The following is a 24,750-nucleotide window of genomic DNA, read 5'->3' on the forward strand; positions in this document are numbered from 1 at the left end:
AAAAAAACAGAATCAAAATAGACCTCTAGAAAAAGTTGAGGCTTTTAACATGCGAAAACCTTAAACTTCTGATTCAAATGATATTCATTATACGAGCCGTGATACATACTTATCTATATTTGAGTAGAACCACTCATATATGCACCATTTATGTGCTTTGGGAAGCTTGAGTAAGTTACGTAATCGAAAACCAATCTTCTGTGAGGCCTTCTTATCTGGTGTTGACATTGTTGCTGTAAATTTCTATACAATAAAAAAAAGAGATTAATTACAGTCCCATTAAGTAAAAGTGAACATCCATAATACTGGCTACATTTGTAAAAAGGTAAAGATTATGGTTAAGTACTCAAAAAGATTCAACAATATACAAAATAAATTTGTTATTATTTAACAAATACACATTCTGATTATTTCTTACAAAGTTAAAGCCTCCAGTTTCATAACAGATTTTGACAAGGAGGGTGAAAATATTTGCCCCACCATGTTTGGTCTACAGTACAATTTCAATTTAGGTATGTAGGAAGAAGATACTTAGGACACTATTTCTGCAGTTCTTGGCCTAGAAAAGACCAGTAAGGACTCTGATACAATTGTGAGCAAGATCAAGAGAAAGAACACGTAGAAAATATCACTAATTTATATGAATTTTAAAAATGCTGGGAAAGATGTTTTATATTCATGGATTGGAAGAATATTGTTAAAATGTCCATAATACCCAAAGCAATCTACAGATTCAATGCAATCTCTATTAAAATTTCAATGGCATTTTTCACAGAAATAGAACAAGCAATCCAAAAACTGTTATGAAACCACAAAAAAACCCTGACTAGCCAAAGTAATCTTGAGAAAAAAGGACAAAGTCAGAGGCGTCACACTCCCTAATCTAATAATATAGACTATAAACTATATTACAAAGCTATAGTAATCAAAATGTGATAGGACTAGCATAAAAACAGATAGGTTAGGCCAATGAAACAGAACTGAGCCCAGAAATAAATGCATGCAAATATGGTCAATTGATATTTGACAAGGTAACCAAGAATACTCAGTTGGGGAAAAGATAGTCTCTTTGATAAATGGTGTTGGAAATGGTTTTCACAAGCAAAAGAATAAAACTGGCTACCTGTCTTACATCACAAAAATAAACATATTAAAGCCTTAAATGTAAATATAAGACCTGAAACTATAAAATTCCTAGAAGAAAATATAGGGGAAAATCTAGACATTGGTCTTGGTGATAATTTTTTTTGGAGATGACACCAAAAGCAAAGACAACAGAAGCAACAGTCACTAAGTGGGACTACATCAAACTGAAAAGCTCCTGCACCACAAAGAAACAATCAACAAAATGAAAAGGCAGGCTACAGAATGGGAGAAAATATTTCCAAATCATATATCTGACAAGAGGTTAATACCCAAAATATATAAGGAACTCACACAACTCCACGACAAAAAGACAGTCTGATTTAAAAATGGGTGGAGGAGTTGAATAGACATTTTTCCAAAGATGACACACAAATGGCAAAGAGGTACATGAGAAGGTGCTCAACATCACTATCAAGGAAATGCCACAGTAAGATATTACCTCACATCTGTAAGAATGACTATTATCAAAAATGCAAGAAATAACAATGTTGGAGAGCATGTGAAAAAAGAGAACCCTTGTAAACTGCTGGTGGAAATGTAAATTGGTGTGGCCAGAAGGCAAAACAGTATGGAGGTTGCTCAGAAAATTAAAAATAGATGTACCACATAATCCAGCAATTCTAATTCTGGGTGTTTATCCAAAGGAAATGAACTCACTATCTCCAAAAGATACATGCACCCCCAAGTTCACTGGAGAATTAGTTACAATAGCCAAGACATGGAAACAACTGCTGCATACACTGACAAATGAACAAACAAAGAAAATGTGGTATATATGCAGATGGAATATTATTCAGTCATTAAAAAGAAGGAAATTTTTCCATTTGTGACAAGGTGGATAGGCCTTGAGGACATCATGCTAAGTGAAATAAGTCAGAGAAAGATAAACAGCATATACTTTTACTTATATGTGTAACTTAAAAAAAAAAAAAATACTCCTCTCCCCTCAAAAAACCCAAACTCAACAGAGAACAGACTAGTGGTTGCCAGAGACAGGGTAGGGGGACAGATGAAATGGATAAAAAATGGTCAAAGGATACAAACTTCCAGTTATAAAATAAGTAAGTTATGTGCTCGCTTCGGCAGCACATATACTAAAAAAATAAGTAAGTTATGGGTATGTCATGTACAGCATGGTGACTATATCATACTATTTATCTGAAAGTTGCTAAAAGAATAAATTTTTAAAGTTCTCATCACAAGAAAAAAAAATTGTAACTATGGGGATGCATGTTGACTAGACTTACTGTGATGATCATTTCACAATATACACAAATAATAAAATTATCATATTGTATACCTAAACATAATATATCAATTATATTTCATTTTTTAAAAAGCTTAAAAAACATCATCAGAACATCAAAAAAATACAACACAACCAAGTGAAATTCATGTCAAGAATACAAGAAAGGGCCAGTATTAGAAAACTATTAGTGTAATGTGCCATTATTAATAAATGAAATAATGAAAATCATATGATCACTTCCACTGATGCTAAAACACTTGATAAAATCCAATATCTACTAAAAAAACTCTTAATGGAATAAAATAGACAAAATGACTGAAAAAAACACAATATGCCAAAAGTTAAGTGATACAGCTAAAGCAGTACCTGAAAGAAAAATTTAATTCATTGGATAAATGCTTGTACTAGGATAAAATAAAAATTTCAAATATAACTTATCCTTCCACCTTAATTAGAAAAAAAAAAGAACAAAGAAAACTCAAAGCAAGTAGAGGAAGAAAATAATAAAAATCAGAGCAAAAATAAAAGAAATAAAAAACAGAAAACCAATAGAAGAAAAATCAATACAATCAAAAATTATTTGAAGAAAATATTCAACAAAATTAATAAGCCTTTAGTTATACTGACCAAGAAAATAAAAATAGATGAATACTTTCTTAACCTTCAAAACACATTTCTCAGGCTTCCCTGGTGGCTCAGTGGTAAAGAATCCACCTTCCAATTCAGGACACGTGAGTTCAATCCCTGATCTGGGAAGATCCCACGTGCCACAACTATTGAGCCTGTGCTCCAGAGCCCGGGAATCGCCAATTACTGAGCTCACGTGCCACAATTACCGATGCTCATGCGCACTCGAGACCGTGCGCCACAACAAAAGCTACCGCAAAGAGAAGCTTGTGCATGGCAATTAGAGAGTAGCCCCTGCTCTCCACAACTAAAGAAGAGCCCATGCATCAAGGAAGATCTAGCACAGCCAAAAATAAATAAATAACACATTTCTCCCCAATCCAATCCAAAAGTCAGGATCATATTCAACGTTAAAATTGTGAACATTTCTCATTAAAGTGAGGACTATGATAAAGATGTTGATTATACTATTTTTGACATTGTACTATATTTGATGGTGGAATTAGCCAATTGAAGAAAAAGAATAAAACTGTAAATCTGCAGGTGACATGACTTTCCCAGAAAACTCAAAAAAATCTACTGTAAGAATTTAATAAAGCAGGAGAAAACAAGCTGTTATCCAAAATTCTCTATTTTTAAAAGATATTATCTTCTCTCTATATAAATGAAAACAGATTAGACAATAAAACAAGAAATACATTGTTTATTACAGCAAAAATGGTGAGAACAAAGTATTAAACGCCTAGGAATACACTTAAGAAATGTGCAAGATTGACATGGAAAAGAAATTTAAAGTCTGGAATCAAGATTGCCAGGAGAAATATCAACAACCTCTTATTGGCAGATGACACCAACCCAATGGCAGAAGGCGAAGAGGAACTAAAAGAGCCTCTTGATGAAGATGAAAGAGGAGAGTGGAAAAAATTGGTTTAAAAACCAAATATTCAAAAAACTAAGATCATGGCATCCAGTTCCATTATTTCATGGCAAACAGATGGGGAAAAAATGGAAACAGTAGCAGATTTTATTTTCTAAAGCTCCAAAATCACTGTGGATGGTGACTGCAGCCATCAAGTTAAAAGACGCTTGCTCCTTGGAAGAAAAGCTATGACCAACCTAAACAGTGTATTAAAAAGCAGAGATGTTACTTTGCCAACAAAGTTCTGTCTAGTCAAAGCTATGGTTTTTCCAGTAGTCATGTATGGATGTAAGAGTTGGACTATAAAGAGCTGAGTGCTGAAGAACTGATGTTTTTGAACTGTGATGTTGGAGAAGACTCTTGAGAATCCCTTGGACTGCAAGATCAAACCAGTCAATCTGAAAGGAAATCAGTACTGAATATTCATTGGAAGGACTGATGCTAAAGCTGAAACTCCAATACTTCGGCTACCTGATGTGAAAAACTGACTCCTTGGAAAAGACCCTGATGCTGGGAAAGATTGAAGGCAGGAAGAGGTGAAAGGGGCGACAGAGGATGAGATGGTTGGATGGCATCACTGATTCAATGGACATGAGTTTGAGCAAACTGTGGGAGATAGTGAAGGACATGAAGCCAGTATGCTGCAGTACATGGAGTCGAACATGATCTAGCAACTAAACGACAACAAAAAAGGGGCAAAAAAGCTTGAATAAGTGGAACTACAACCAGTTCTTGGATGGGTAGTCCCAATGTTACATGTCATATTCCCCAAATTAATTTATAATATTACTGCAATATCAATGAAAATCCCAACAGACTCTTTTTCTTAGTCAAGTTGATTCTAAAGTTCATAAGGAAAAATAAATGTGAAAGAATATTCAGGAAAATCTTAAAAAAGAATAAGTAATGTTATATCAGAGGCTAAAACACAATATAAAATCACATTAAAATAATTTGATACTAGCACATAGAGAGATATACTAAAGAGATAGGAAGTCTAGAAATAAACCCAAATATATACAGAATTTAGCTTGTCATGCAGTAGCATTATAAACCAATGTAAAAAAGATGGATTATTTAGTAAATGTTACCAGGACAACTAAACAGTCCTCTGGAAAAAAAATCTGGTTGCAGTCTTACCTCATTCCTTACTCCAAAATAAATTTCAGACAGTTGAAGATTTAAACATTTTTTTAAAAAAATGAAATAAGAAATAGAGAATTCTAAAGCTATAAATTTTAGACTAGGGAAGGTTTTTCTGATCATACAATCAAAAACTCATTAAAAGGAAACAGGTATATTTGACCTATAGAATCTTTTTCAGTCCTCTATGGTGAAAAATGGAGACGACAATGGCAAGCCACTCCAGTACTCTTGCCTAGAAAATCCCATGGACAGAGGAGCCTGGGGGACTACAGTCCATGGGGTCGCCACAAGTCGGTCGCGACTGAGCGACTTCACTTTCCCTTTTCACTTTCACGCAATGGAGAAGGAAATGGCAACCCACTCCAGTGTTCTTGCCTGGAGAATCCCAGGGACGGCAGAGCCTGGTGGGCTGCTGTCTATGGGGTCGCACAGAGTCGGACACGACTGAAGCGACTTAGCAGCAGCAGCAGCAGCATGGTGAAAAATACAGAAACAAAGCAAAAGACAAACTATTATATAAACTCTGAAAAAAATTATAATATAAATAGCCAAAGGACTAATATTCTTAATATATACAAAGTTGTTACAAATTAATCAGAAATTACCAATAATTCAATTTTTAAAAATGGGAGAAGGACTTCCCTGCTGTTACAGTGGATAAGAATCCACCTGCCAATGTAGGGGACACAGGTTTGATCCCTGATCCAGGAAGATTCCAGATGTCGTGGAGCAACTAAGCCCATGAGCTCCAGCTACTGAGTCCACACTCTAGAGCCTGTGTTCTGCAACAACAGAAGCCACTGCAATGAGAAGCCCACACACTACAACAAAGAGTAGGCCCTGCTTGCTGCAACTAGAGAAAACCGATGTGTAGCAACAAAGACCTAACACAGACAAACATGAGTAAATAAATAAATAAAATTTAAAAATAAAAAAAAAAATAGGAGAAAGTTTAGAACAAAAGAAAGAAAGTTTATAAATGTATATGAAAAGTATCTCACCATCACTCATAGATGACCTACCAACTAAAACAAATGAGATGCTGTTATGAGACTAGCAAAAATCTAGCTGTTTGGTTATACTGGGTTGACAAGCATTAGATAAAATAGGCACTGTGATATATTATTGGCTGAAAGTATAAGCCAGTACAATTTCTTTGGAGAATAATCTGGCACTACTTTAAAAACTTTAAATGTGCATATCCTGTGATCCAGCAATTCCACATTTTAGGCATCTGTCCTAGAATACACTTGCAAATTTATAAAACATGCTTGGGATGTTCACCACAGCATTGTGTGTAAAAGTGAAAACTCAGAAACCACTTGAACGCCCATAAATAGAGAATTTAGAAATAAATTATGGTATAAGGTTGAATACTATAAAACAGCAAAAAGAAATGAAACACCGAAGCCTGTCTAAATCAGTCAGCGTAGCCAGATCTCAAAAACAAACTTTGATTCCACTACAGGGGACCTAGCTTCAATCCCTGGTCAGGGAACTAAGATCTCTACAAGCCACAAGACAAAATAAAAACAAAAAAACAGACTTTTGAGTGAAAAAATAAATTACAGAATGATGACTGATACAATATCATGAAAATACTACTATAAATGTAATTTTTAAACTACATACACAAAACAATACTATATATTTTCTGTGAAAACATATAGAAAGGTTTAGAAGTATTAAAGAGGTCTAAAATTGGTTGGTTATCAATGGAAGAGGGAAGCAGATCAGAAGGGTAGATGAAGGTTAAAATTAACTTATTTTTAAATATAAAACTTTATTTTGGAAAGACTGTAGATTTATAGAAAAGTTGCAAAGACAATACAGAGTTCCCATATGCCCTTCATCCAGCTTTCCCTAATGTTAACATCTTATACAACCACTGTTTGTCAAAACTAAGAAATTAACACTGGTATAATACTATTAAACAACAGACTTTATTTGGATTTTTTCTGTTTTTCCATTAATGTCCTTTTTCTGGCCCAGAATCCAATTCAGGATACCACATGGTACTTAGAAAGTTGACTTGTTAATGTAAAAAAAAATTATATGTCATGAGTCATTTAGCATAAAAAATAACCAAATTATTACAAAATATTACTATCAGAAAGAGTGCTATTCTTATTTCTATTGAGTTATTGATGCAGATTTTAAAACAGGGTATTGGTGGCTCATTGGACATAAAACTGTATTGAAGATCCCTCTGTTGAGTATGAAGAAATACAGTCAATTTGTTAGTGGAAATATGTTATTCCAACTTTTAAAAATAGATTATTAGGTAGTATCTTCCAAAGTTTAAGTGTAAATACCCTTGCAGCAATTATACTTCTAAGGGTTTATTCAATAAATGGAAAATGGAGAGTGACTACTACTGCTTTTTCTTTTTTTGAGATGATGAAAATGTCTTAAAATTGGCTGTGGTAACTGTTGCACACATCTATGCATATATTTAAAGCATACTGAATTGTCTGCTTTCTTAATTACATCTCAATAAAGCTACAACAAAAAAAGAAAGGCTCTTAAGACAGGCTGTCTGCCATTCAGTATCAGCTTTCACTTCCCAGCTTTAGGATCTTGAACAAGGTAACTTCTGTGTGTCTGCTTTCTCATCTGAAAAATGTGAAATAAGTAACCTAACTCATGGGGAATTTGAAGATTAAATCAAAATATTACATACAAAGTGCTTAGAACAGGATCTGGAACATACTAAAGACTCAGTAAATTTGGATTTTTGTAATTTTTCAGCTCTGAGTGGTGCTCTTTAAACAAAAAGAATACAACAGATTAGAGGTTATGACTAGGAGGGTAAGAAAATAAGACATATCATATAAATGAAGACTGAATGAACTAGGCATGTAAGACTAGAAAAAAGAAAACTCAGAGAATATAAAATTTTTTCACATATTTGAATAAGTCTCATATCATATCTGTCCTATGTTATATTTGTATTGTATTGCTCAGAAGTTGAAAGGTCTTTGTAAAACAGTCCCAGAGGAATGAAATGTGCCTGGGGAGGAGGGCTTTGGGTAGACTTGGGGGAGGTTGGTTTCACAGTCACAAAGACCAGAGTTCTCTGTATGTTTGAAATTTTTCCTAATAAATAGCTGAAGAGACATTAAAAAAAAATTTTTTTTAACTCCATATGTTTGGAAATTTTTTAAAAATCTAAATATAATTAAAGCATCCAAATTATCATAATAATACAGCTCTTCCAAGGTCAACACAGGGGACTTCCCTGGCAGTCCAGTTGAGGCAGGAGGTAGATGGGGCTCCTGCCCAGGGTAAAGCAATAGGAGATTCATTCCCTGTGGACTGAAACTCCAAGACAAGAATAGCAGAACAATTAAGAGAGGACACTGGACCCTGCCCAGACCACATATTTCTCATTCTTGAAGTCAGGAGATCTCCCTGACCACATATGTGCAGAAAGGCTCCTTGGAGGTCAAAGCAGAGTGGTGCTAACTGATACTCTACCCATATGTCTCTTTGGTAGAATCCATCTTGGCTAAGAGATATATGTGCACACTCAGGAGAATCCTGAAATATACCAAATATGGACTCTGAACCAGGCAAATCAAAATGATTGGCCAAAGGAAGACAGGAAGAAAAGCCGATAAGTGATTCAAATTGCTGTGATAATTTTTGTTCATTTTATAGATAACAATATATTTTACTATTTGAAATGACCATAAAGGTATGTAAAAGCTCTTTGGATTTTTTGGTAGGGCGTATTGCTGGTAATACTTCTAATTTATTTGATGCCAAATCTTTGGTTAAGAAAATTACCTCTACTATAATATATCCTACTAGAAAATCTTAAAATGCTTTTGAAAAAAAATGAAAGTAGGGAATAACTTTATCAAAAATTTTAAGTTTCATAGAAGAAAATTATTTTTAAAGTTAATATTTCCTTTTCTAATTTTCATTCATTCCTTTGATTCTTATATGTCTACTATCACTTAAAAAAAAAAAAAAGACGTCAAAACTGAAAAAGGAAATACGATTTTTCACTATACATTTTCCTCTTCTGGATAAAGAAAGTCTTCAACATACTTCCCTTAGTGATAAACTAAAATGATTTTTCCCCTCTGAATTCCATGCAAAATGCCAAGCTGATCCCAATTTGCCAAATTCATTTGTTTAATGTCCACTATCTCCATGCTTAAAAGGAGTGTACATGGGACTTCCCTGGTGGTCCAGTGGTTAGGATTCTGCACTTCCACTACAGGAGGCACAGGTTAGATCCTTGGCCAGGGAACTAAGATCCTGCATATTGTGGGGCAGTGCCCCCTGCCCCCCAAAACAGAATAGTGTGCATTTGTAAGACTGAGGATTGGCTTTCTACTCTGGTTTAAAGTTCATGAATAAAATAATGCCCCTTTTCAGGTAACTAAAACAGAGCTGAGCCGAAGTAACGATTTAAAGAAAAGAACTTGTCACTCAAAATGTGATAGAATGATAAATACAAACTTTATTATGCTGAATGATTGCTCATTTCCTTTCAATGAAACAAAATTTTAGCACACACATACCTGTGGAACCATTGCTACCCTCTGGTTTCTTTTAGGTGACCTTGTATTTATTTGTCTGTCATCTTCATCAGAAAAGAGCCGACTTCGTTTTGAGTTTCTGAAAGGCTATGATACAAATTTTTTATTTAAAGAAAAGGCCAAACATATCTCATTTTTGTTCCAAAGCACAATTCTACACTTGGAAAATACAGCTAACTGAATTATCATCAGTACTGAAGAAGAAAGAAAATATAAAGCATACAAATAATCTTAGATTTTATAAAGTAGAAATATACATATTTATGCAACTTGTTTAAAAATGAAACACCCAGCTGATAATTAAAGTAGAACCCAAGTCTTCATACAGTATGCTAGTAGTCTTGAAAATTAAGTTCCGGAAATTCCAGTTCTCATTATGTTGGTGCTTGGATTAATACCAAGCAATTAGGTGTTTCACATGATGTGTCTCCTGTGTAGGACTGGGTAGGGACAAATTTACTAGACTTTGAGAGTACATTTACTCACTTTAGAGAGTAAATCTAAAGGTATATAATATTATACTAGATCTGCTATAAAAAATTGTTGACAAATTTCCATTTAATAAAAAGACGAGATAATAACAGATGCTTGATAAGTGCATATGAACTAAAAACTTTTAAGTATCCAAAATATATTACAAACTTAAGGATCTGTAATATGAAAAAACTTACAGTCCATCCTAGGTTCAGAGCCTTTATTAATAAAGAACACCAGAAATAATATCCCAATAACACCCACACCCTTTTCAAATCCTTCTCTCATCATTCAAGACAGTTCCATGCCTACTTTGAACTGAAGCAGGGGCAGTGGAATAGCAACATATGGGAAGCATCCAAATGACATCAAAGGTATGGACCCTTGAAATTAAACCCACTGAGAGCCTTAAGAACGCATAGGCCTAACAGGAAGTCCCCGCTACCCTGCTTCCCTCCCCTGACCGTGGGCCGAGAGGAAGAAGAAAATGATGACAGCAGGGTTGATAAGAGTATGGCCAACTGTCCAGGCTACTGAGACAGCTGCCGTCTAACCCAGCTGTGTTTCATGATTGACCCCTAAAATTTCCAGGGGCTAGGGGAGGAAGAAAGGCCCCCAAAATTGTTAGTTATGCCAATTATGTGCTCATCTTTACTTCCCAACTTAAATGCATTTACCCTTGACCTCCACAAGATTTCAACATCTTACCACTTATCTAGAAATCTTTTTGTAGGGTCCGGAGTCACATACATTTTTTTTTTATTTTAAAAAAATCTACTAAATCATTAAAAATCTATTAAAGATTTTGGGTTGTTGAGGAGTTTTTTTGGTTTGCCTCTTTAAAGCAAGAATTACTTACAAATGCTTAATGATGAACAGATACCACAGATTATTTATCTAGATACGACCAAATACTGTTCAATGACACTTAAACAAACGGTTGGAACTGGAGAAAAACCTTAGAAAAAGTTTTATAGTGCTATAAGAATGTGTACATGACAATAATATAGACAATTTAGCTATCATATTCTAAAGAGTAAGAAAAACTAATTCCTCACCATTTCCACAGCAGAGCCTGTATTCCTGCCCTTCCAAACAGGTGTTTTTTGTAAAGAACTGTACTTTTCATTCCATGTGTTAGATAAGCTTCCTTCTGTAATAAATAATTATTATTTATGATATTTAACTTTAGTTCAAAGGACTTTATACTATAAATATGGCCTTTTAATAACAGCAATATATCTGAAATATTTACCAATATGGAAAAAATATACTGCCCATAATAATTTTAGTTTATTACAAATGAAAAAAATCTCTTCTGTATTTTCTCATCAAACTTTCTAAATAATTTGACAAGCTGATTCTACTTGAAACTATTACATTTTCATATTAAAACATGTGTGGCTTATTTCATTTTGGTTTTCAATAATTCCTCTATTCTAATTTGCCAAAAACTGTCTCAGTACAGTCTGACTGAAAGCAGGCAAGGAAAAATGAGAAAAGTTTTAACTTTGAACTTAGAGCATATTTCTAAACGTTTTCTGCTTCAACGTGTAAAACCCTTGATATCCAAAAATGACATATGTGGTATTTTTTTCCCTTAATTCTGTAAAACGTCTTCAGAGTTGAATTCAACCAGAAAAAAATCTGATCAACTGATTAAATACATTAAACATGAAAATTGTGAAATTAAAGAAGGTGAGTTTAATTTTTATAAAAATTTGTTTATTTAGAGAGAGACAGAGAAAATTGAGATGAATATACACAGGATAGTTGTTTCTATTTCCTTTTAATTACCTGATAGCATTTTCTAATTTTCCTATAAAAATTTTATGCTCCTTGTATATATTTAAAAAGAGACATGGCTTTAATATTTGGAGAAAAAAATAGTGGAGTCGGTTTTCTTTCTTTTTTTTTTAAATTTATTTATTTTAATTAGAGGCTAATTACAATATTGTATTGGTTTTGCCATACATCAACATGAATCCGCCACGGGTGTACCCATGTTCTCGTTTTTTAGACATATATTTTAATAAGTACAAAAGAGATCAGATGGGGTTGATCCTTCTAGACAAATAAATGAGGGTAATCCTGGAAGATAAGTGTTCTCAAGCCAGAAGGACTTGATCTGGTACATCACCCATCCAAGGTACAACATGGTAGCTTTAAAAACTAAAAGTACTAATGAGCCTATGAGAAGATTTAGATTGGTTCCTAATGTACTTACCCAGTAGAATCTTTGCTCAAGAGATAAAATTTCAAAATTATACTAAAAGGACTGGTCTAATCTACTCATACAAAGAAATAGCAAGACCAAGGAACAAGTCTAACTTTTTCTCAAAATAACACTATCACTGTTTTATTTCAAGAGACTTGCATTATTACTTAGCTCACAAAATTCTTTAAAAATAAACAACCACTGAGCCACCTGGGAAGCCCTCAAAATACAGCTTAGCCCAGTTGTTAATACATTATTTAAATCCAATAAGAACTGTTCAGAATGTTTAGTTACAAAGTACTTTAATCAATAATTCTAGAGGGAGAAAACCAAGGGCCAAATTCCCATATGAATTTAAAGTTATCATCAGTGAAAACCAGTATTTAAAAGCTATAGTGAATTGTAACTTAGAAAGAAAAGACAATACTATAACCAAATTAACTTAATGAATTAAATTCCTAGTTTATGCCATATCTAAAGAATCAAGCTCTGATTCTTACCTTTTAAACTGACAAGTGCTTTTGCTGAAGAGCCTGCAATGAAAACAAATCAGTATTACTTCATAATCAGAGTGAGAGAAAAAACTTGGTGATCCACTTAGTTTTAGCAATGTTGAAGTCATAGTTGAACATGCAATTAGAAATAACTAATAGACAGTTCAAGCTATTGACCAGAACTCAGACAACATATGGAAGAACTGGAGACATCTGGGAGTTCTGTTTGAAACTATGAGAACTGGTGAACTTTGTAAGACAGAAAAACAGAAAGAGAGGAAAGAGAAGGAGTAGGGACAGAAGCAATTTTGGATCCTCAACCAAAAGTGTGCTGGTTTTGGAGAAGGAAAAGAGAAAGGGAATTGACATTTATTGAGGCAAAGATCAAAAGAGGTAATACAGTTTTAGAAAAGAGAAAATGGAAACGATCCAGGGACTGTCATAGCCGTCTAGAATGGAAGTCTAGAATGCAAGTACGTACACTTAAAAAGATACAAGTCTGACTAGGGCATTCAGAGAAGCCAAGAAGGAATAGCGTAAAGCTGGAGGGATTCACTAACTAAAACAGTGTATAGCAGAACAACCCGGAAGCTCCTCCTCCATGTAGAAATTGAAGGATTAATAAAGGCCTTCAGGGGATTCTGTTGTAGGTACTCTGAAGCCCATATTGAGAAACACTGGACTAAAGGTTCTGGTGTAAATAAAGGATATTTGGGTGAGGAGCTGTAGGAGAACTGATAGGCAAAGAAGCTTTTATGAGAGAGGTAGAGCACTAAATTGAAAATCTCAGAGTTGGATATGTATGCAAAGAAGATCAAGTCATTTGAAAAATAATAAAGTATGATCTCTCTCACTTATATGGGACATCTAGAAAAAATAAAAAAGGGGCTTCTCTGGTGGTCCAATGGTTAGAACTCTGCACTTTGACTGCTGAGGGCCAGGGTTCAATCCCTGGTCAGGGAACTAAGATCCCACAATCCACTCAGCATGGCCAAAAATAGTAATAAAATGTTTTTAATAAAAAAATTAAAAAACCCTACCAAACTGACTGATACAGAGAACAAATTGGCAGTTGTCAGAGGCAGGGGTGGAGGATAGGCAAAAGAGGTGAAGGGGGTCAAAAGGTACAAACTTCCAGTTATAAGATAAATAAGTCCTGGGGATATAATATATAGCAATGGTAACTAAAGTGAACAATACTGTATTATATTTCTGAAAATTGCTAAAAGAGTATATCTTAAAAGTCTTTATCACAAGAAAAAAATTGTATCTGTGTGGTGATGGGTGTTAACTAAACTTATTGTTTTGCAACATATACAAATATCAAATCATTATACTCATATCTAAAACTAATACAAGGTTATACGTTAATTATATCTCAATAAAAGAAAGTACAGGGAGGAAAAAACCTTTCTGTGGTCCAAAATAGAAATTATTCATAGAATTATTAGTGAGCAAAATCTCCCTTTTTAAATTTAAAAAACTGTTTAGAGCACCTTTTCTTTTACTATAGTCAAATTATTATTTCTTATCATTCCTCATTTTAAAATTTATTTTATTTTATAATCAGCTATTTTTCATCTCAGTTACTGTGACATCCATTAAGCTTAAAAAATATATAATGTAAGATCAGGCAGTAGTGATGTTATTTGAAAGGTTAGCCATTTACTTATATTGAGAAAAGGCAGGTTTCTACATGGTTTGTTATAAATGTCTGTTGGTGACTGCAGCCATGAAATTAAAGATGCTTACTCCTTGGAATAGGGTGTTTGTTATGACCAGTGCATTTCCTTGGCAAAACTCTATTAGTCTTTGCCCGGGTTCACTCCATATTCCAAGGCCAAATTTGCCTGTTACTCCAGGTGTTTCTTGACTTCCTACTTTTGCATTCCAGTCTCCTACAATGAAAAGGACATCTTTTTTGGGTGTTAGTTCTAAAAGGTCTTGTAGGTCTTCATAGAACCGTTCAACTTCAGCTTCTTCAGCATTACTGGTTGGGGCATAGACTTGGATTACCGTGATACTGAATGGTTTGCCTTGGAAACGAATAGAGATCATTCTGTCATTTTTGAGATTGCATCCAAGTACTGCATTTCGGACTCTTGTTGACCATGATGGCTACTCCATTTCTTCTGAGGGATTCCTGCCCGCAGTAGTAGATATAATGGTCGTCTGAGTTAAATTCACCCATTCCACCCCATTTTAGTTCGCTGATTCCTAGAATGTCGACATTCACTCTTGCCATCTCTTGTTTGACCACTTCCAATTTGCCTTGATTCATGGACCTGACATTCCAGGTTCCTATGCAATATTGCTCTTTACAGCATCGGACCTTGCTTCTATCACCAGTCACATCCACAACTGGGTGTTGTATTTGCTTTGGCTCCATCCCTTCATTCTTTCTGGAGTTATTTCTCCACTGATCTCCAGTAGCATATTGGGCACCTACTGACCTGGGGAGTTCCTCTTTCAGTATACTGTTCAGTTCAGTAACAAACACCTTCTTCCAACAACACAAGAAAAGACTCTAACATGGACATCACCAGATGGTCAACACCGAAATCAGATTGATTATATTCTTAGCAGCCAAAGATGGAGAAGCTCTATACAGTCAACAAAAACAAGACCAGGAGCTGACTGTGGCTCAGATCATGAACTCCTTATTGCAAAATTCAGACTTAAATTGAAGAAAGTGGGGAAAACCACTAGACTATTCAGTTATGACCTAAATCAAATCCCTTACGATTATACGGGGGAAGTGAGAAATAGATTTAAGGGACTAGGTCTGATAGACAAAGTGCCTGATGAACTATGGAATGAGGTTCGTGACATTGTACAGGAGACAGGGATCAAGACCATCCCCATGGAAAAGAAATGCAAAAAAGCAAAATGGCTGTCTGGGGAGGCCTTACAAATAGCTGTGAAACAAAGAGAAGCAAAAAGCAAAGGAGAAAAGGAAAGATATAAGCATCTGAATGCAAGTTCCAAAGAATAGCAAGAAGAGATAAGAAAGCCTTCCTCAGCAATCAATGCAAAGAAATAGAGGAAAACAACAGAATGCGAAAGACTAGAGATCTTTTCAAAAAAATTAGAGATACCAAGGGAATATTTCCTGCAAAGATGGGCTTGATAAAGGACAGAAATGGTATGGACCTAACAGACGCAGAAGATATTAAGAAGAGATGGCAAGAATACACAGAAGAACTGTACAAAAAAGATCTTCACAACCCAGATAATCATGATGGTGTGATCACTCACCTAGAGCCAATCATCCTGGAGTGTGAAGTCAAGTGGGCCTTAGAAAGCATCACTACAAACAAAGCTAGTGGAGGTGATGGAATTCCAGTTGGGCTGTTTCAAATCCTGAAAGATGATGCTGTGAAAGTGCTGCACTCAATATGCCAGCAAATCTGGAAAACTCAGCAGTGGCCACAGGACTGGAAAAGGTCAGTTTTCATTCCAATCCCAAAGAAAGGCAATGCCAAAGAGTGCTCAAACTACCATACAATTGCACTCATCTCACACGCTAGTAAAGTAATGCTTAAAATTCTCCAAGCCAGGCTTCAGCAATATGTGAACCGTGAACTTCCACATGTTCAAGCTGGTTTTAGAAAAGGCAGAGGAACCAGAGATCAAATTGCCAACATCTGCTGGATCATGGAAAAAGCAAGAGAGTTCCAGAAAAACATCTACTTCTGCTTTGTTGACTATGCCAAGGCCTTTGACTGTGTGGATCACAATCAACTGTGGAAAATTCTGAAAGAGATGGGAATACCAGACCACCTGACATGCCTCTTGAGAAAGCTGTATGCAGGTCAGGAAGTAATAGTTAGAACTGGACATGGAACAACAGACTGGTTCTAAATAGGAAAAGGAGTATGTCAAGGTTGTATATTGTCACCCTGCTTATTTAACTTATATGCAGAGTACAGAGTACATGATGAGAAACTCTGGACTGGAAGAAACACAAGCTGGAATCAAGATTGCCGGGAGAAATATCAATAACCTCAGATATGCAGATGACACCACCCTTATGGCAGAAAGTGAAGAGAAACTCAAAAGCCTCTTGATGAAAGTGAAAGTGCAGAGTGAAAAAGTTGGCTTAAAGCTCAACATTCAGAAAACGAAGATTATGGCATACGGTCCCATCACTTCATGGGAAATAGATGGGGAAACAGTGGAAACAGTGTCAGACTTTATTTTTGGGGGCTCCAAAATCACTGCAGATGGTGACTGCAGCCATGAAATTAAAAGACGCTTACTCCTTGCAAGGAAAGTTATGACCAACCTAGATAGCATATTCAAAAGCAGAGACATTATTTTCCAACAAAGGTTCGTCTAGTCAAGGCTATGGTTTTTCCTGTGGTCATGTATGGATGTGAGAGTTGGACTGTGAAGAAGGCTGAGTGCTGAAGAATTGATGCTTTTAAACTGTGGTGTTGGAGAAGACTCTTGAGAGTCCCTTGGACCGCAAGGAGATCCAACCAGTGCATTCTGAAGGAGATCAGCCCTGGGATTTCTTTGGAAAGAATGATGCTAAAGCTGAAACTCCAGTACTTTGGCCACCTCATGCAAAGAGCTGACTCATTGGAAAAGACTCTGATGCTGGGAGGGATTGGTGGCAGGAGGAGAAGGGGATGACAGAGGATGAGACGGCTGGATGGCATCACTGACTTGATGGACGTGAGTCTGGGTGAACTCCCGAAGTTGGTGATGGACAGGGAGGCCTGGCGTGCTGTGATTCATGGGGTTGCAAAGAGTCAGACAAGACTGAGCGACTGAACTGAACTGAACTCCTTGGAAGGAAAGTTATGACCAACCTAGACAGCATATTCAAAAGCAGAGACATTACTTTGCCAATAAAGGTCTGTCTAGTCAAGGCTATGGTTTTTCCAGTGGTCATGTATGGATGTGAGAGTTGGACTGTGAAGAAAGCTGAACGCCAAAGAATTGATGCTTTTGAACTGTGGTGTTGGAGAAGACTTGAGAGTCATTTGGACTGCAAAGAGATCCAACCAGTCCATCCTAAAGGAGATCAGTCCTGGGTGTTTATTGGAAGGACTGATGCTGAAGCTGAAACTCCAATACTTTGGCCACCTCATGCGAAGAGTTGACTCATTGGAAAAGGTCTTGATGCTGGGAGGGATTGGGGGCAGGAGGAGATGGGGACGACAGAGGATGAGCTGGCTGGATGGCATCACCGACTCGACGGACATGAGTTTGGGTGAACTCTGGGAGTTGGTGATGGACAGAGAGGCCTGTGATTCATGGGATCGCAAAGAGTCACACACAACTGAGAGACTGAACTGAACTGAACATCTAAAAGAAGCCAGTCCATTATGACATTACACAAAACACAAAAATAAATAAATACATAATAATCTCAGGGGATAATGTAGAAGATAGAAGAACATGAACAAAGTACAAAAATCAGACAGAAGCAGCAATGATTTATTTACAACTCATACAAATTGACAACAGACTTTAAATGCAAAGTAGCAGATAAAGTATCACGGTTCTGCCTATGAAACATTATTATGCATCTCAGGTCTCCAAACCTCAACTGACTTCTCTTCAAGGCAGTACTCAAGAGGCTTGTAGAACAGACAACCCACCAATATCAAAGCCACTCTTGCTTTCCCCCTATTGTCTTGCCTAGATGTGGAGAATGGCTAACAGGGCACCTTAACAGCTTCTGCATGGCAAACTGAAGTTTAATGACCAAAGGCAGTAAAGCTGTAAGGGGAAAGGTGGCGGAGAGAGGCCATAAAGTCTTGCTAAGAAGGATCAAACAATACAACACAACTGGGAAGCAACACATATCCACGTAGCTACCAAGAAAAACAGGGTTCATCTGAGAAAAAGCAGTAACCATTCACCCATTCAGAGAGTATGACTGCATCCTGGCCCCTGCTGCAGGCACTGGGGACAAGGACAGCATGCAAAACAAAGCCCATGCTCCTGATGCTCCCCTGGCAATTTACATCCTACTGAGGGGAAATAAACACATGCACACATATCAAGGGAAGATAAGCACTACTGGAAAAAAATAATAAAGCAAGATGGGTGGGAGCTGGTGGAGGGAAGACTGTTTCTATTAAAGGTGCTCATGAAAGGTAATATTTGAGCAGAGATCTAAAGGAAGAGATGTGAGCTGTAACGATATCATTTCTGCTCCATGAAGGCAGACACTGCATCTTGCCGATTCTGACCTACTACCTTTAACCTTCTTCCTTTCTTGAGAGAGAGTACAGCACAGTGGTTAAGAACACAGATGAAGACTACCTGTGTTTGAATCTTGGCTCTGCCACTTTGTGTTGTCTAAAGCAAGTTACTTAACCTTTCTGTGCTACTTACTCTTCTTTCATAAAATGGGAGATTAAATGAGTTGGTATATGTAAAACTGCTTAGAGAAAAATGTACATAGCACAAGACTAATTTTCAGACCATGTTTATTGATAGTATTACTTTGATCAATCAAAAAAAAAAAAAAAAGAATTAGGTTAAGAATAATATTTTACAGGCAGGTGAATTCACTTAAGTTAGAATCCTGCTTTTCCTGGCTATGTTCATTCATTCAACATATATTGACTGAATACCTGCCCTAGGGACTAGGGTTAACTGAAGGAAAAGACAAAGCCTCTGTTCTCAGGGAAGCTTACAGTGTAGCAGAAGGAGGCATACCTTAAACAAGAACATAAAATGACAACGACAATAGTGGTAGCTGCTGTAAAGGAAATAAGTAGGGGATCGCAGTGTGGAGAGGAACTAATTTTATATATGGTAGTTACAGAAGGCTTCTCTGAGAAGGTAACTCATGAAAAAGACTAGTCATGAAAGAACAGGTCAAAGCAACGAGTCAGGGTTGTAGAAACAGCAAGTAAAAAAGCCCTGGGGTAGATCACTTAGAATATGAAGGAAGGGTAGGGGGCAATATTATGCTTGGGGACTCATTGACAGGAGAAGGGTGGTATGAAAAAAGAGCAGAGAAAGAAACCAGCTGTCAAGCATGAAACTGCAGGCATGAAGAAAAACAGAAATGGCACCTTCTCTGGTAGGGCTTCTAACCAAAGGTAGCAAATGTAAAGCTGCAATTGTGACGGCTGCCACTAAGAAATTACACAGTGGTATGAAAATATTTAATAAGAAGTATTATTTGTCAGTGAGGACAGAAGCCTAAAATGGGATCTAAAGGACAAAGTAGAAGTTAACTGGAAGTGAGGGGAAGGAAGAGCTTTCCAGGTAGACAGAAGAGCATGAGCAAAGGCCCTACAAAAAAAGAAAGCCGAGAGATTATATGGATTGAAAAAGGTTCAGTTTAGCTCAAAGGGACAGAATGAGAGGGAGAGTGGTACAAAATAGTGCTGGAGAGATGGGGAATGGCCAGACCACAAAGGGTCTTGTAGTCAGTAGACTTTTCAGCAATAGGATGACATACATATATTTCGAAAGGATCTCTCTGGCTGTGTGTAGGCTGAGGGGGAGGGTTCGGTGGTGGATTAATGGGAGGCTGAAGTGAATTATGCAGAAGAGATGGTGACAACTTGGATGAGGATAAAGTTTAACAAGTAGGTAAAACTGAGAGATATTAAAAAGGTAACAGTTACAAGATTTAGTAAAAGCTTAAATATTGGGAGTGAGCAAGGTAACTTCAGTCTAGGTTTTAGCTGATTGCAGCGGAGCCATTCATTCAACCAGAACAACTGAAAGTATCTCTGTACTGGGGTAGGATGATGAGGTAGATCTTGAACCCATAAAGCCTGAAGGGCCTCTAGGACAATGTGTGAAATGAGCAGGAGCTGTTAAGCACAGAGGCTCACTGGAAAGTTCTGGGCTGAAGACAGCCTCAACTACCTCACTAAGAGTATTTACCTGAACTGGAATGAGGATTAAATGAGCAAATGTATCCAATATGCTTTGTACAGCACCTGGTGCATAATTAGGACTAAATAAAAGGTAGCTTTTTCATTGATAATGTTATACAGACTACTGGATAACTTGTAACTAGCCCCCTTGACCAAACCTGGCAAAGAAACATATTGCTACTTCTAGTATCAAACTGAAATCACTTCTGCTCCAGTCAGTCATCATGCCTCTTACCCTACATTCAATTCCATTTAAATTAAGCATATATAGATATATACTTGACTTGTGGCACTGTGTGACAAACCAGCTAAAGCAATCCCTGCTTTCAACAAGCTCTGGTCAAGCTAAACAAGACATATACCGGACAAGCTAAGGTGCACGCCACACACACCCTAGTGTACCAGAGATGTTACAAAGTAATATAAATGACTACATTATACAGTCTGAGAGTGTAGCTGGAATTTGAACCCTAGTGTGTCATTCTAAATGACAGTTATCAAGTGGCTGGGACTTCCAAGAGGTGATAAAAGATTATGAAAAAGACAGCAAAGATTTCCAGATGATGAGTGCATTGTGTAGGCCCACCTTTATTTAGGAGCATCCTAAATCACAAAGATATTCTCCAGACAAGAAAAAATAATATTCATTGGTGGTCTATGGTTGTGCCTTGTCCAATACAGTGGTCAAAAGCCATATGTAATTATTCAGACTTAAATTAACAAAAATCAAATGAAATTTAAAAGTCACTGTAGCCATTTCTGAAGAGTTCCAAGAGCCAATACGGCTAGTGGCTACCCTACTGGACATTGCAAAACAGAACAATCTCCATCGCTGACAAAGTTCCATTGGAATTCAGCACTGGTCTAGAGCAAATATGAAACATAAACTCTCTTAATACAACTTTTTCCCAGTTTGGCAACTTGAACTTTCAGCTTTATAACACATTTAAGATTATATGACCACACAAGGAAAACAGAATTGGCTGTTTTCAGCCCTCATTTTAAGGGTCTTGCACAGGCAGATTTAACAGTGATTGTTAAATCACTTTTGTTTTCTTTATACTAAAACTCTCATAAATAACAAGGATACATACACTGAATAGTGAGTGTGAATCAGGTCTCTTTTGTGATTAACTAAAATATCTGCCTTTATCCTGTATACTTTATACAATATTGTAAACTACAAAATAAAGTTCTATTGTGCTTAAACTACGAATTAATGCTTTTACTTACTAAACACAAGTGAATATCAGATAAGTAAACAAGGTTAAGGGAGGCAATGCACAGGGTGGGAGTCAGGGGAGAGTACTGTATGTGCCTGGTGCGATGGTCACATCCCTGCATAAAGGTACCCCCAGGATTCTTAAGACACAGAAGGATTCCTAAGACACAGAAGAAAGTCAGTCGGATGGGGGCTCCCTGAACACTTGTGGACCCTGTCTGTATTACCTCTGGAAAGGTCCACAGCCACCTGTGGTCCCAGGGGAAGGGGCCAGCCCTTTGACACGGAAACGCTTCTAGGGGTGGACACACCGGAGGAGGATAGGAAGGGCAGTGATGATCACAAGTGCCCGCAGCGGCAGAAACTGTGACAGGACAGGATCAGAGACCCGGGCAAGAAGAAGGGCTGTGACCACCCCCTCCCCAGCCTGAGACCTTCTCGGCCCCCGGACAACGAGTTACATAACCCCGTCAGGCGTCTCTCCGCGCCAGGAGAACGGTGCAGGCGGCGAGGACAGCCCCCGCGGCCGGGGGCCGCTCTTCCCCCACCGCGGCCCGGGGCCCAAGCAGGGCCAGGGGAGCTGCCACTGCCTCCGCCTCGCACGGGCTGGACCCCTGGGCTTTCGGTTTCCGGCCCTGGCGCTCACACACCCCAGAAACCAACACACAGACACCATAACAAAGGCGGCGACGCGGCGGCAACACCGAGGTGGAAGGACTAGGGGACCGCGGCAGGGCTGGCAGTCAGCCCACTTGCTCGGCAGAGGGCACGGCCGCCCGTCCCGGCCGATGCAACCCGGGGGCAAGCGGCAGACGGGAAGAGTGGGGGTGCTTTGAGGTGCTACTCACTCTCATCAGGCAACTGGTCGAGCTCCGCCATCTTGAACGAGCCGCGCCGCTTTTTCAAAGGCTGCCCGCCGCGGTGCATTGTGGGGCGGAGACTGTCTTTGCGAGGGAGGTTCGAATGCGGAGCTCGCTGCCCGCGGCGCAGCGCGGCGTTGCTCCCGCCGCGGCCGGCTGAGGCGGGCCCGGCTCCGCCCGCTCCTTCCTGGGGAGGGTATACAGCCTAGTGGGGCCGCGTCTCGCCCCTCCACCCCCGCCCCCAGCCGGGCCGGAGGGAGGGGGAGGAAGGCCGCGCGGACAGGCCCGTCTCGCGCCGCCCCTGCCCGGGCCCGGCGCCGGAGCGCGGGGGGAGCGGCGCGAGCTGCTGTGTCCCGCCCGGGCCCGCTCCCGGCCCGCGCGGCCTTCCTCCTCCGGGGCTCGCTCCCGCCGCGCGTTTCGCGTCTCTCGCTGCAGCCGCGGGAACTGCAGGCTGTTTATTCCGAGTGGGGAAAAGGAGGGAAGGTGGGGAGGAGGCCCGGGCCGGTTAAGGAGCGGGGAAGGGAGGCATCACCTGTGGGCCTGGCGCGGGGAGAGGCCCCAGGTTCTTGGCCGTCTTCCCCTAGGGGGTTTTACTCGAAGTAAAATTTTCACGGCTCCCCATGCCCACGTTTCTCCCGCGTTTCCATCTCCTCCCTTCTCCGGAGAGCTGGAGGGAGGGCTCGGACCGCCTCAGCCCCACAGCTTGTCTGCCCCGGACTCGCGGTGCCCGGAGCCCCTCGCTAGCCGGGGCCACTCCATCCAATTGCGTGGAGCTTGGAGGTGAGACCTTGGGAGGTCATGAAGTTAGTCACTTGGGTCGGCAGCCGAAGAACTGTTTTGCTCAGCTCTTTGATCCATTCACACTAGACCATGTAGTGAGCTGGGAGAGAATTCCAGAACCAGGAAGTGGAGGCTTTGAGAGGATACAGACAAAACCCGACAGTGACACTTAAAGATGAAGCATCCTGATCGAAATGTTACGAGAACACTGAATGAGAAGTCATCCGGTTTTGAAAGAAGCCCAGGGAAAGATTTCACAATTTCAGACTTTTAACTGTGCAATAATAAACCACTCGTGCTTTTCAACAATTCATCTAAGAATGTTATTGAGCGCCAGTCCTTTCTTTCCAGGGATATATGGGGGAGGGGTTGGGATGAGGGAGATAGTTAAGCAATGAAAATACAACATGGGTGAATTCCAGGAACTAAAAAGTTAAAAGGTAGTAGACGGAGGTGGAGAAGGCAATGGCAACCCACTCCAGTACTTTTGCCTGGAAAATCCCATGGACGGAGGAGCCTGGTGGGCTACAGTCCATGGGGTCGCTAGAGTCGGACACAACTGAACGACTTCACTTTCCCTTTTCACTTTCATGCATTGGAGAAGGAAATGGCAACCCAGTCCAGTGTTCTTGCCTGGAGAATCCCAGGGAGGGGGAAGCCTGGTGGGCTGCCGTCTATGGGGTCGCACAGATTTGGACACGACTGAAGCGACTTAGCAGCAGCAGCAGACGGAGGTAGGTGGTAGAGATGAAGACAGCAGAACACAGGCCAGCCTGGGGCTAAGGAGCTGAATTTGCTAAGAGCACTGGAGCAATGGATAGGTGGGGTTTTAAAGTGTAGGGCTGGCATGTTTCCATTTGTGTTGTAGAATAAAAATGTGGAAAACTGAGTGTGACAACTTGAGAGTTCTGGAAACCAGTCAGGAGGAAGCCTGCTAGGGCAGGCAGGCAAAGGAGAACAGATAATCAGTATCAACCACCCTAGAGCTTCAAAGGGTGGACTCAGGAGCCCCAAGGCCTGGGATTCTGGCTGCTAGTTGTATAATCTCAGGCAAGTTTGTTTCTTAATTCTCTGTGCCTCAGTTTCTCATAATAACAGGGTGGTTTTGAGGATAAATGACTTGATGAACATAAAGACCTCATGATACTTCCTGGAACACATTTTGGCTCAAATGTTAGCTCTTGCCACCACCAC

The 24,750-nt window shown here is 38.8% G+C and overlaps 2 protein-coding genes across 3 annotated transcripts in view; one reads left to right on the forward strand and one right to left on the reverse strand.

Moving 5' to 3' along the window:
- LIN9 (lin-9 DREAM MuvB core complex component) overlaps positions 1–22,880 on the reverse strand; it is an 83,543-nt gene extending 60,663 nt beyond the window's left edge. For both annotated transcript variants that reach the window (XM_055582020.1, XM_055582019.1), the window contains exons 1-5: positions 22,765–22,880; positions 12,836–12,868; positions 11,176–11,270; positions 9,626–9,730; positions 110–243 (exon numbers count right to left, since the gene is read on the reverse strand). In XM_055582020.1, coding sequence (XP_055437995.1) covers positions 110–243; positions 9,626–9,730; positions 11,176–11,270; positions 12,836–12,868; positions 22,765–22,843 — 446 coding nt within the window. In that variant the 5' untranslated portion in view covers positions 22,844–22,880. The remainder of the gene's footprint in view (positions 1–109; positions 244–9,625; positions 9,731–11,175; positions 11,271–12,835; positions 12,869–22,764) is intronic.
- On the forward strand, positions 22,880–23,865 carry LOC129654262 (POU domain, class 3, transcription factor 3-like). Its single transcript, XM_055583770.1, has 3 exons — positions 22,880–22,905; positions 22,972–23,556; positions 23,644–23,865. The coding sequence occupies exons 1-3, from the start codon at positions 22,880–22,882 to the stop codon at positions 23,693–23,695; spliced, it is 663 nt and encodes a 220-aa protein (XP_055439745.1). The 3' UTR covers positions 23,696–23,865.
- Positions 23,866–24,750: the final 885 nt, after the last annotated feature.

This window comes from Bubalus kerabau, chromosome 5 (assembly GCF_029407905.1).
Source record: "Bubalus kerabau isolate K-KA32 ecotype Philippines breed swamp buffalo chromosome 5, PCC_UOA_SB_1v2, whole genome shotgun sequence".
NCBI lineage: Eukaryota > Metazoa > Chordata > Mammalia > Artiodactyla > Bovidae > Bubalus > Bubalus kerabau.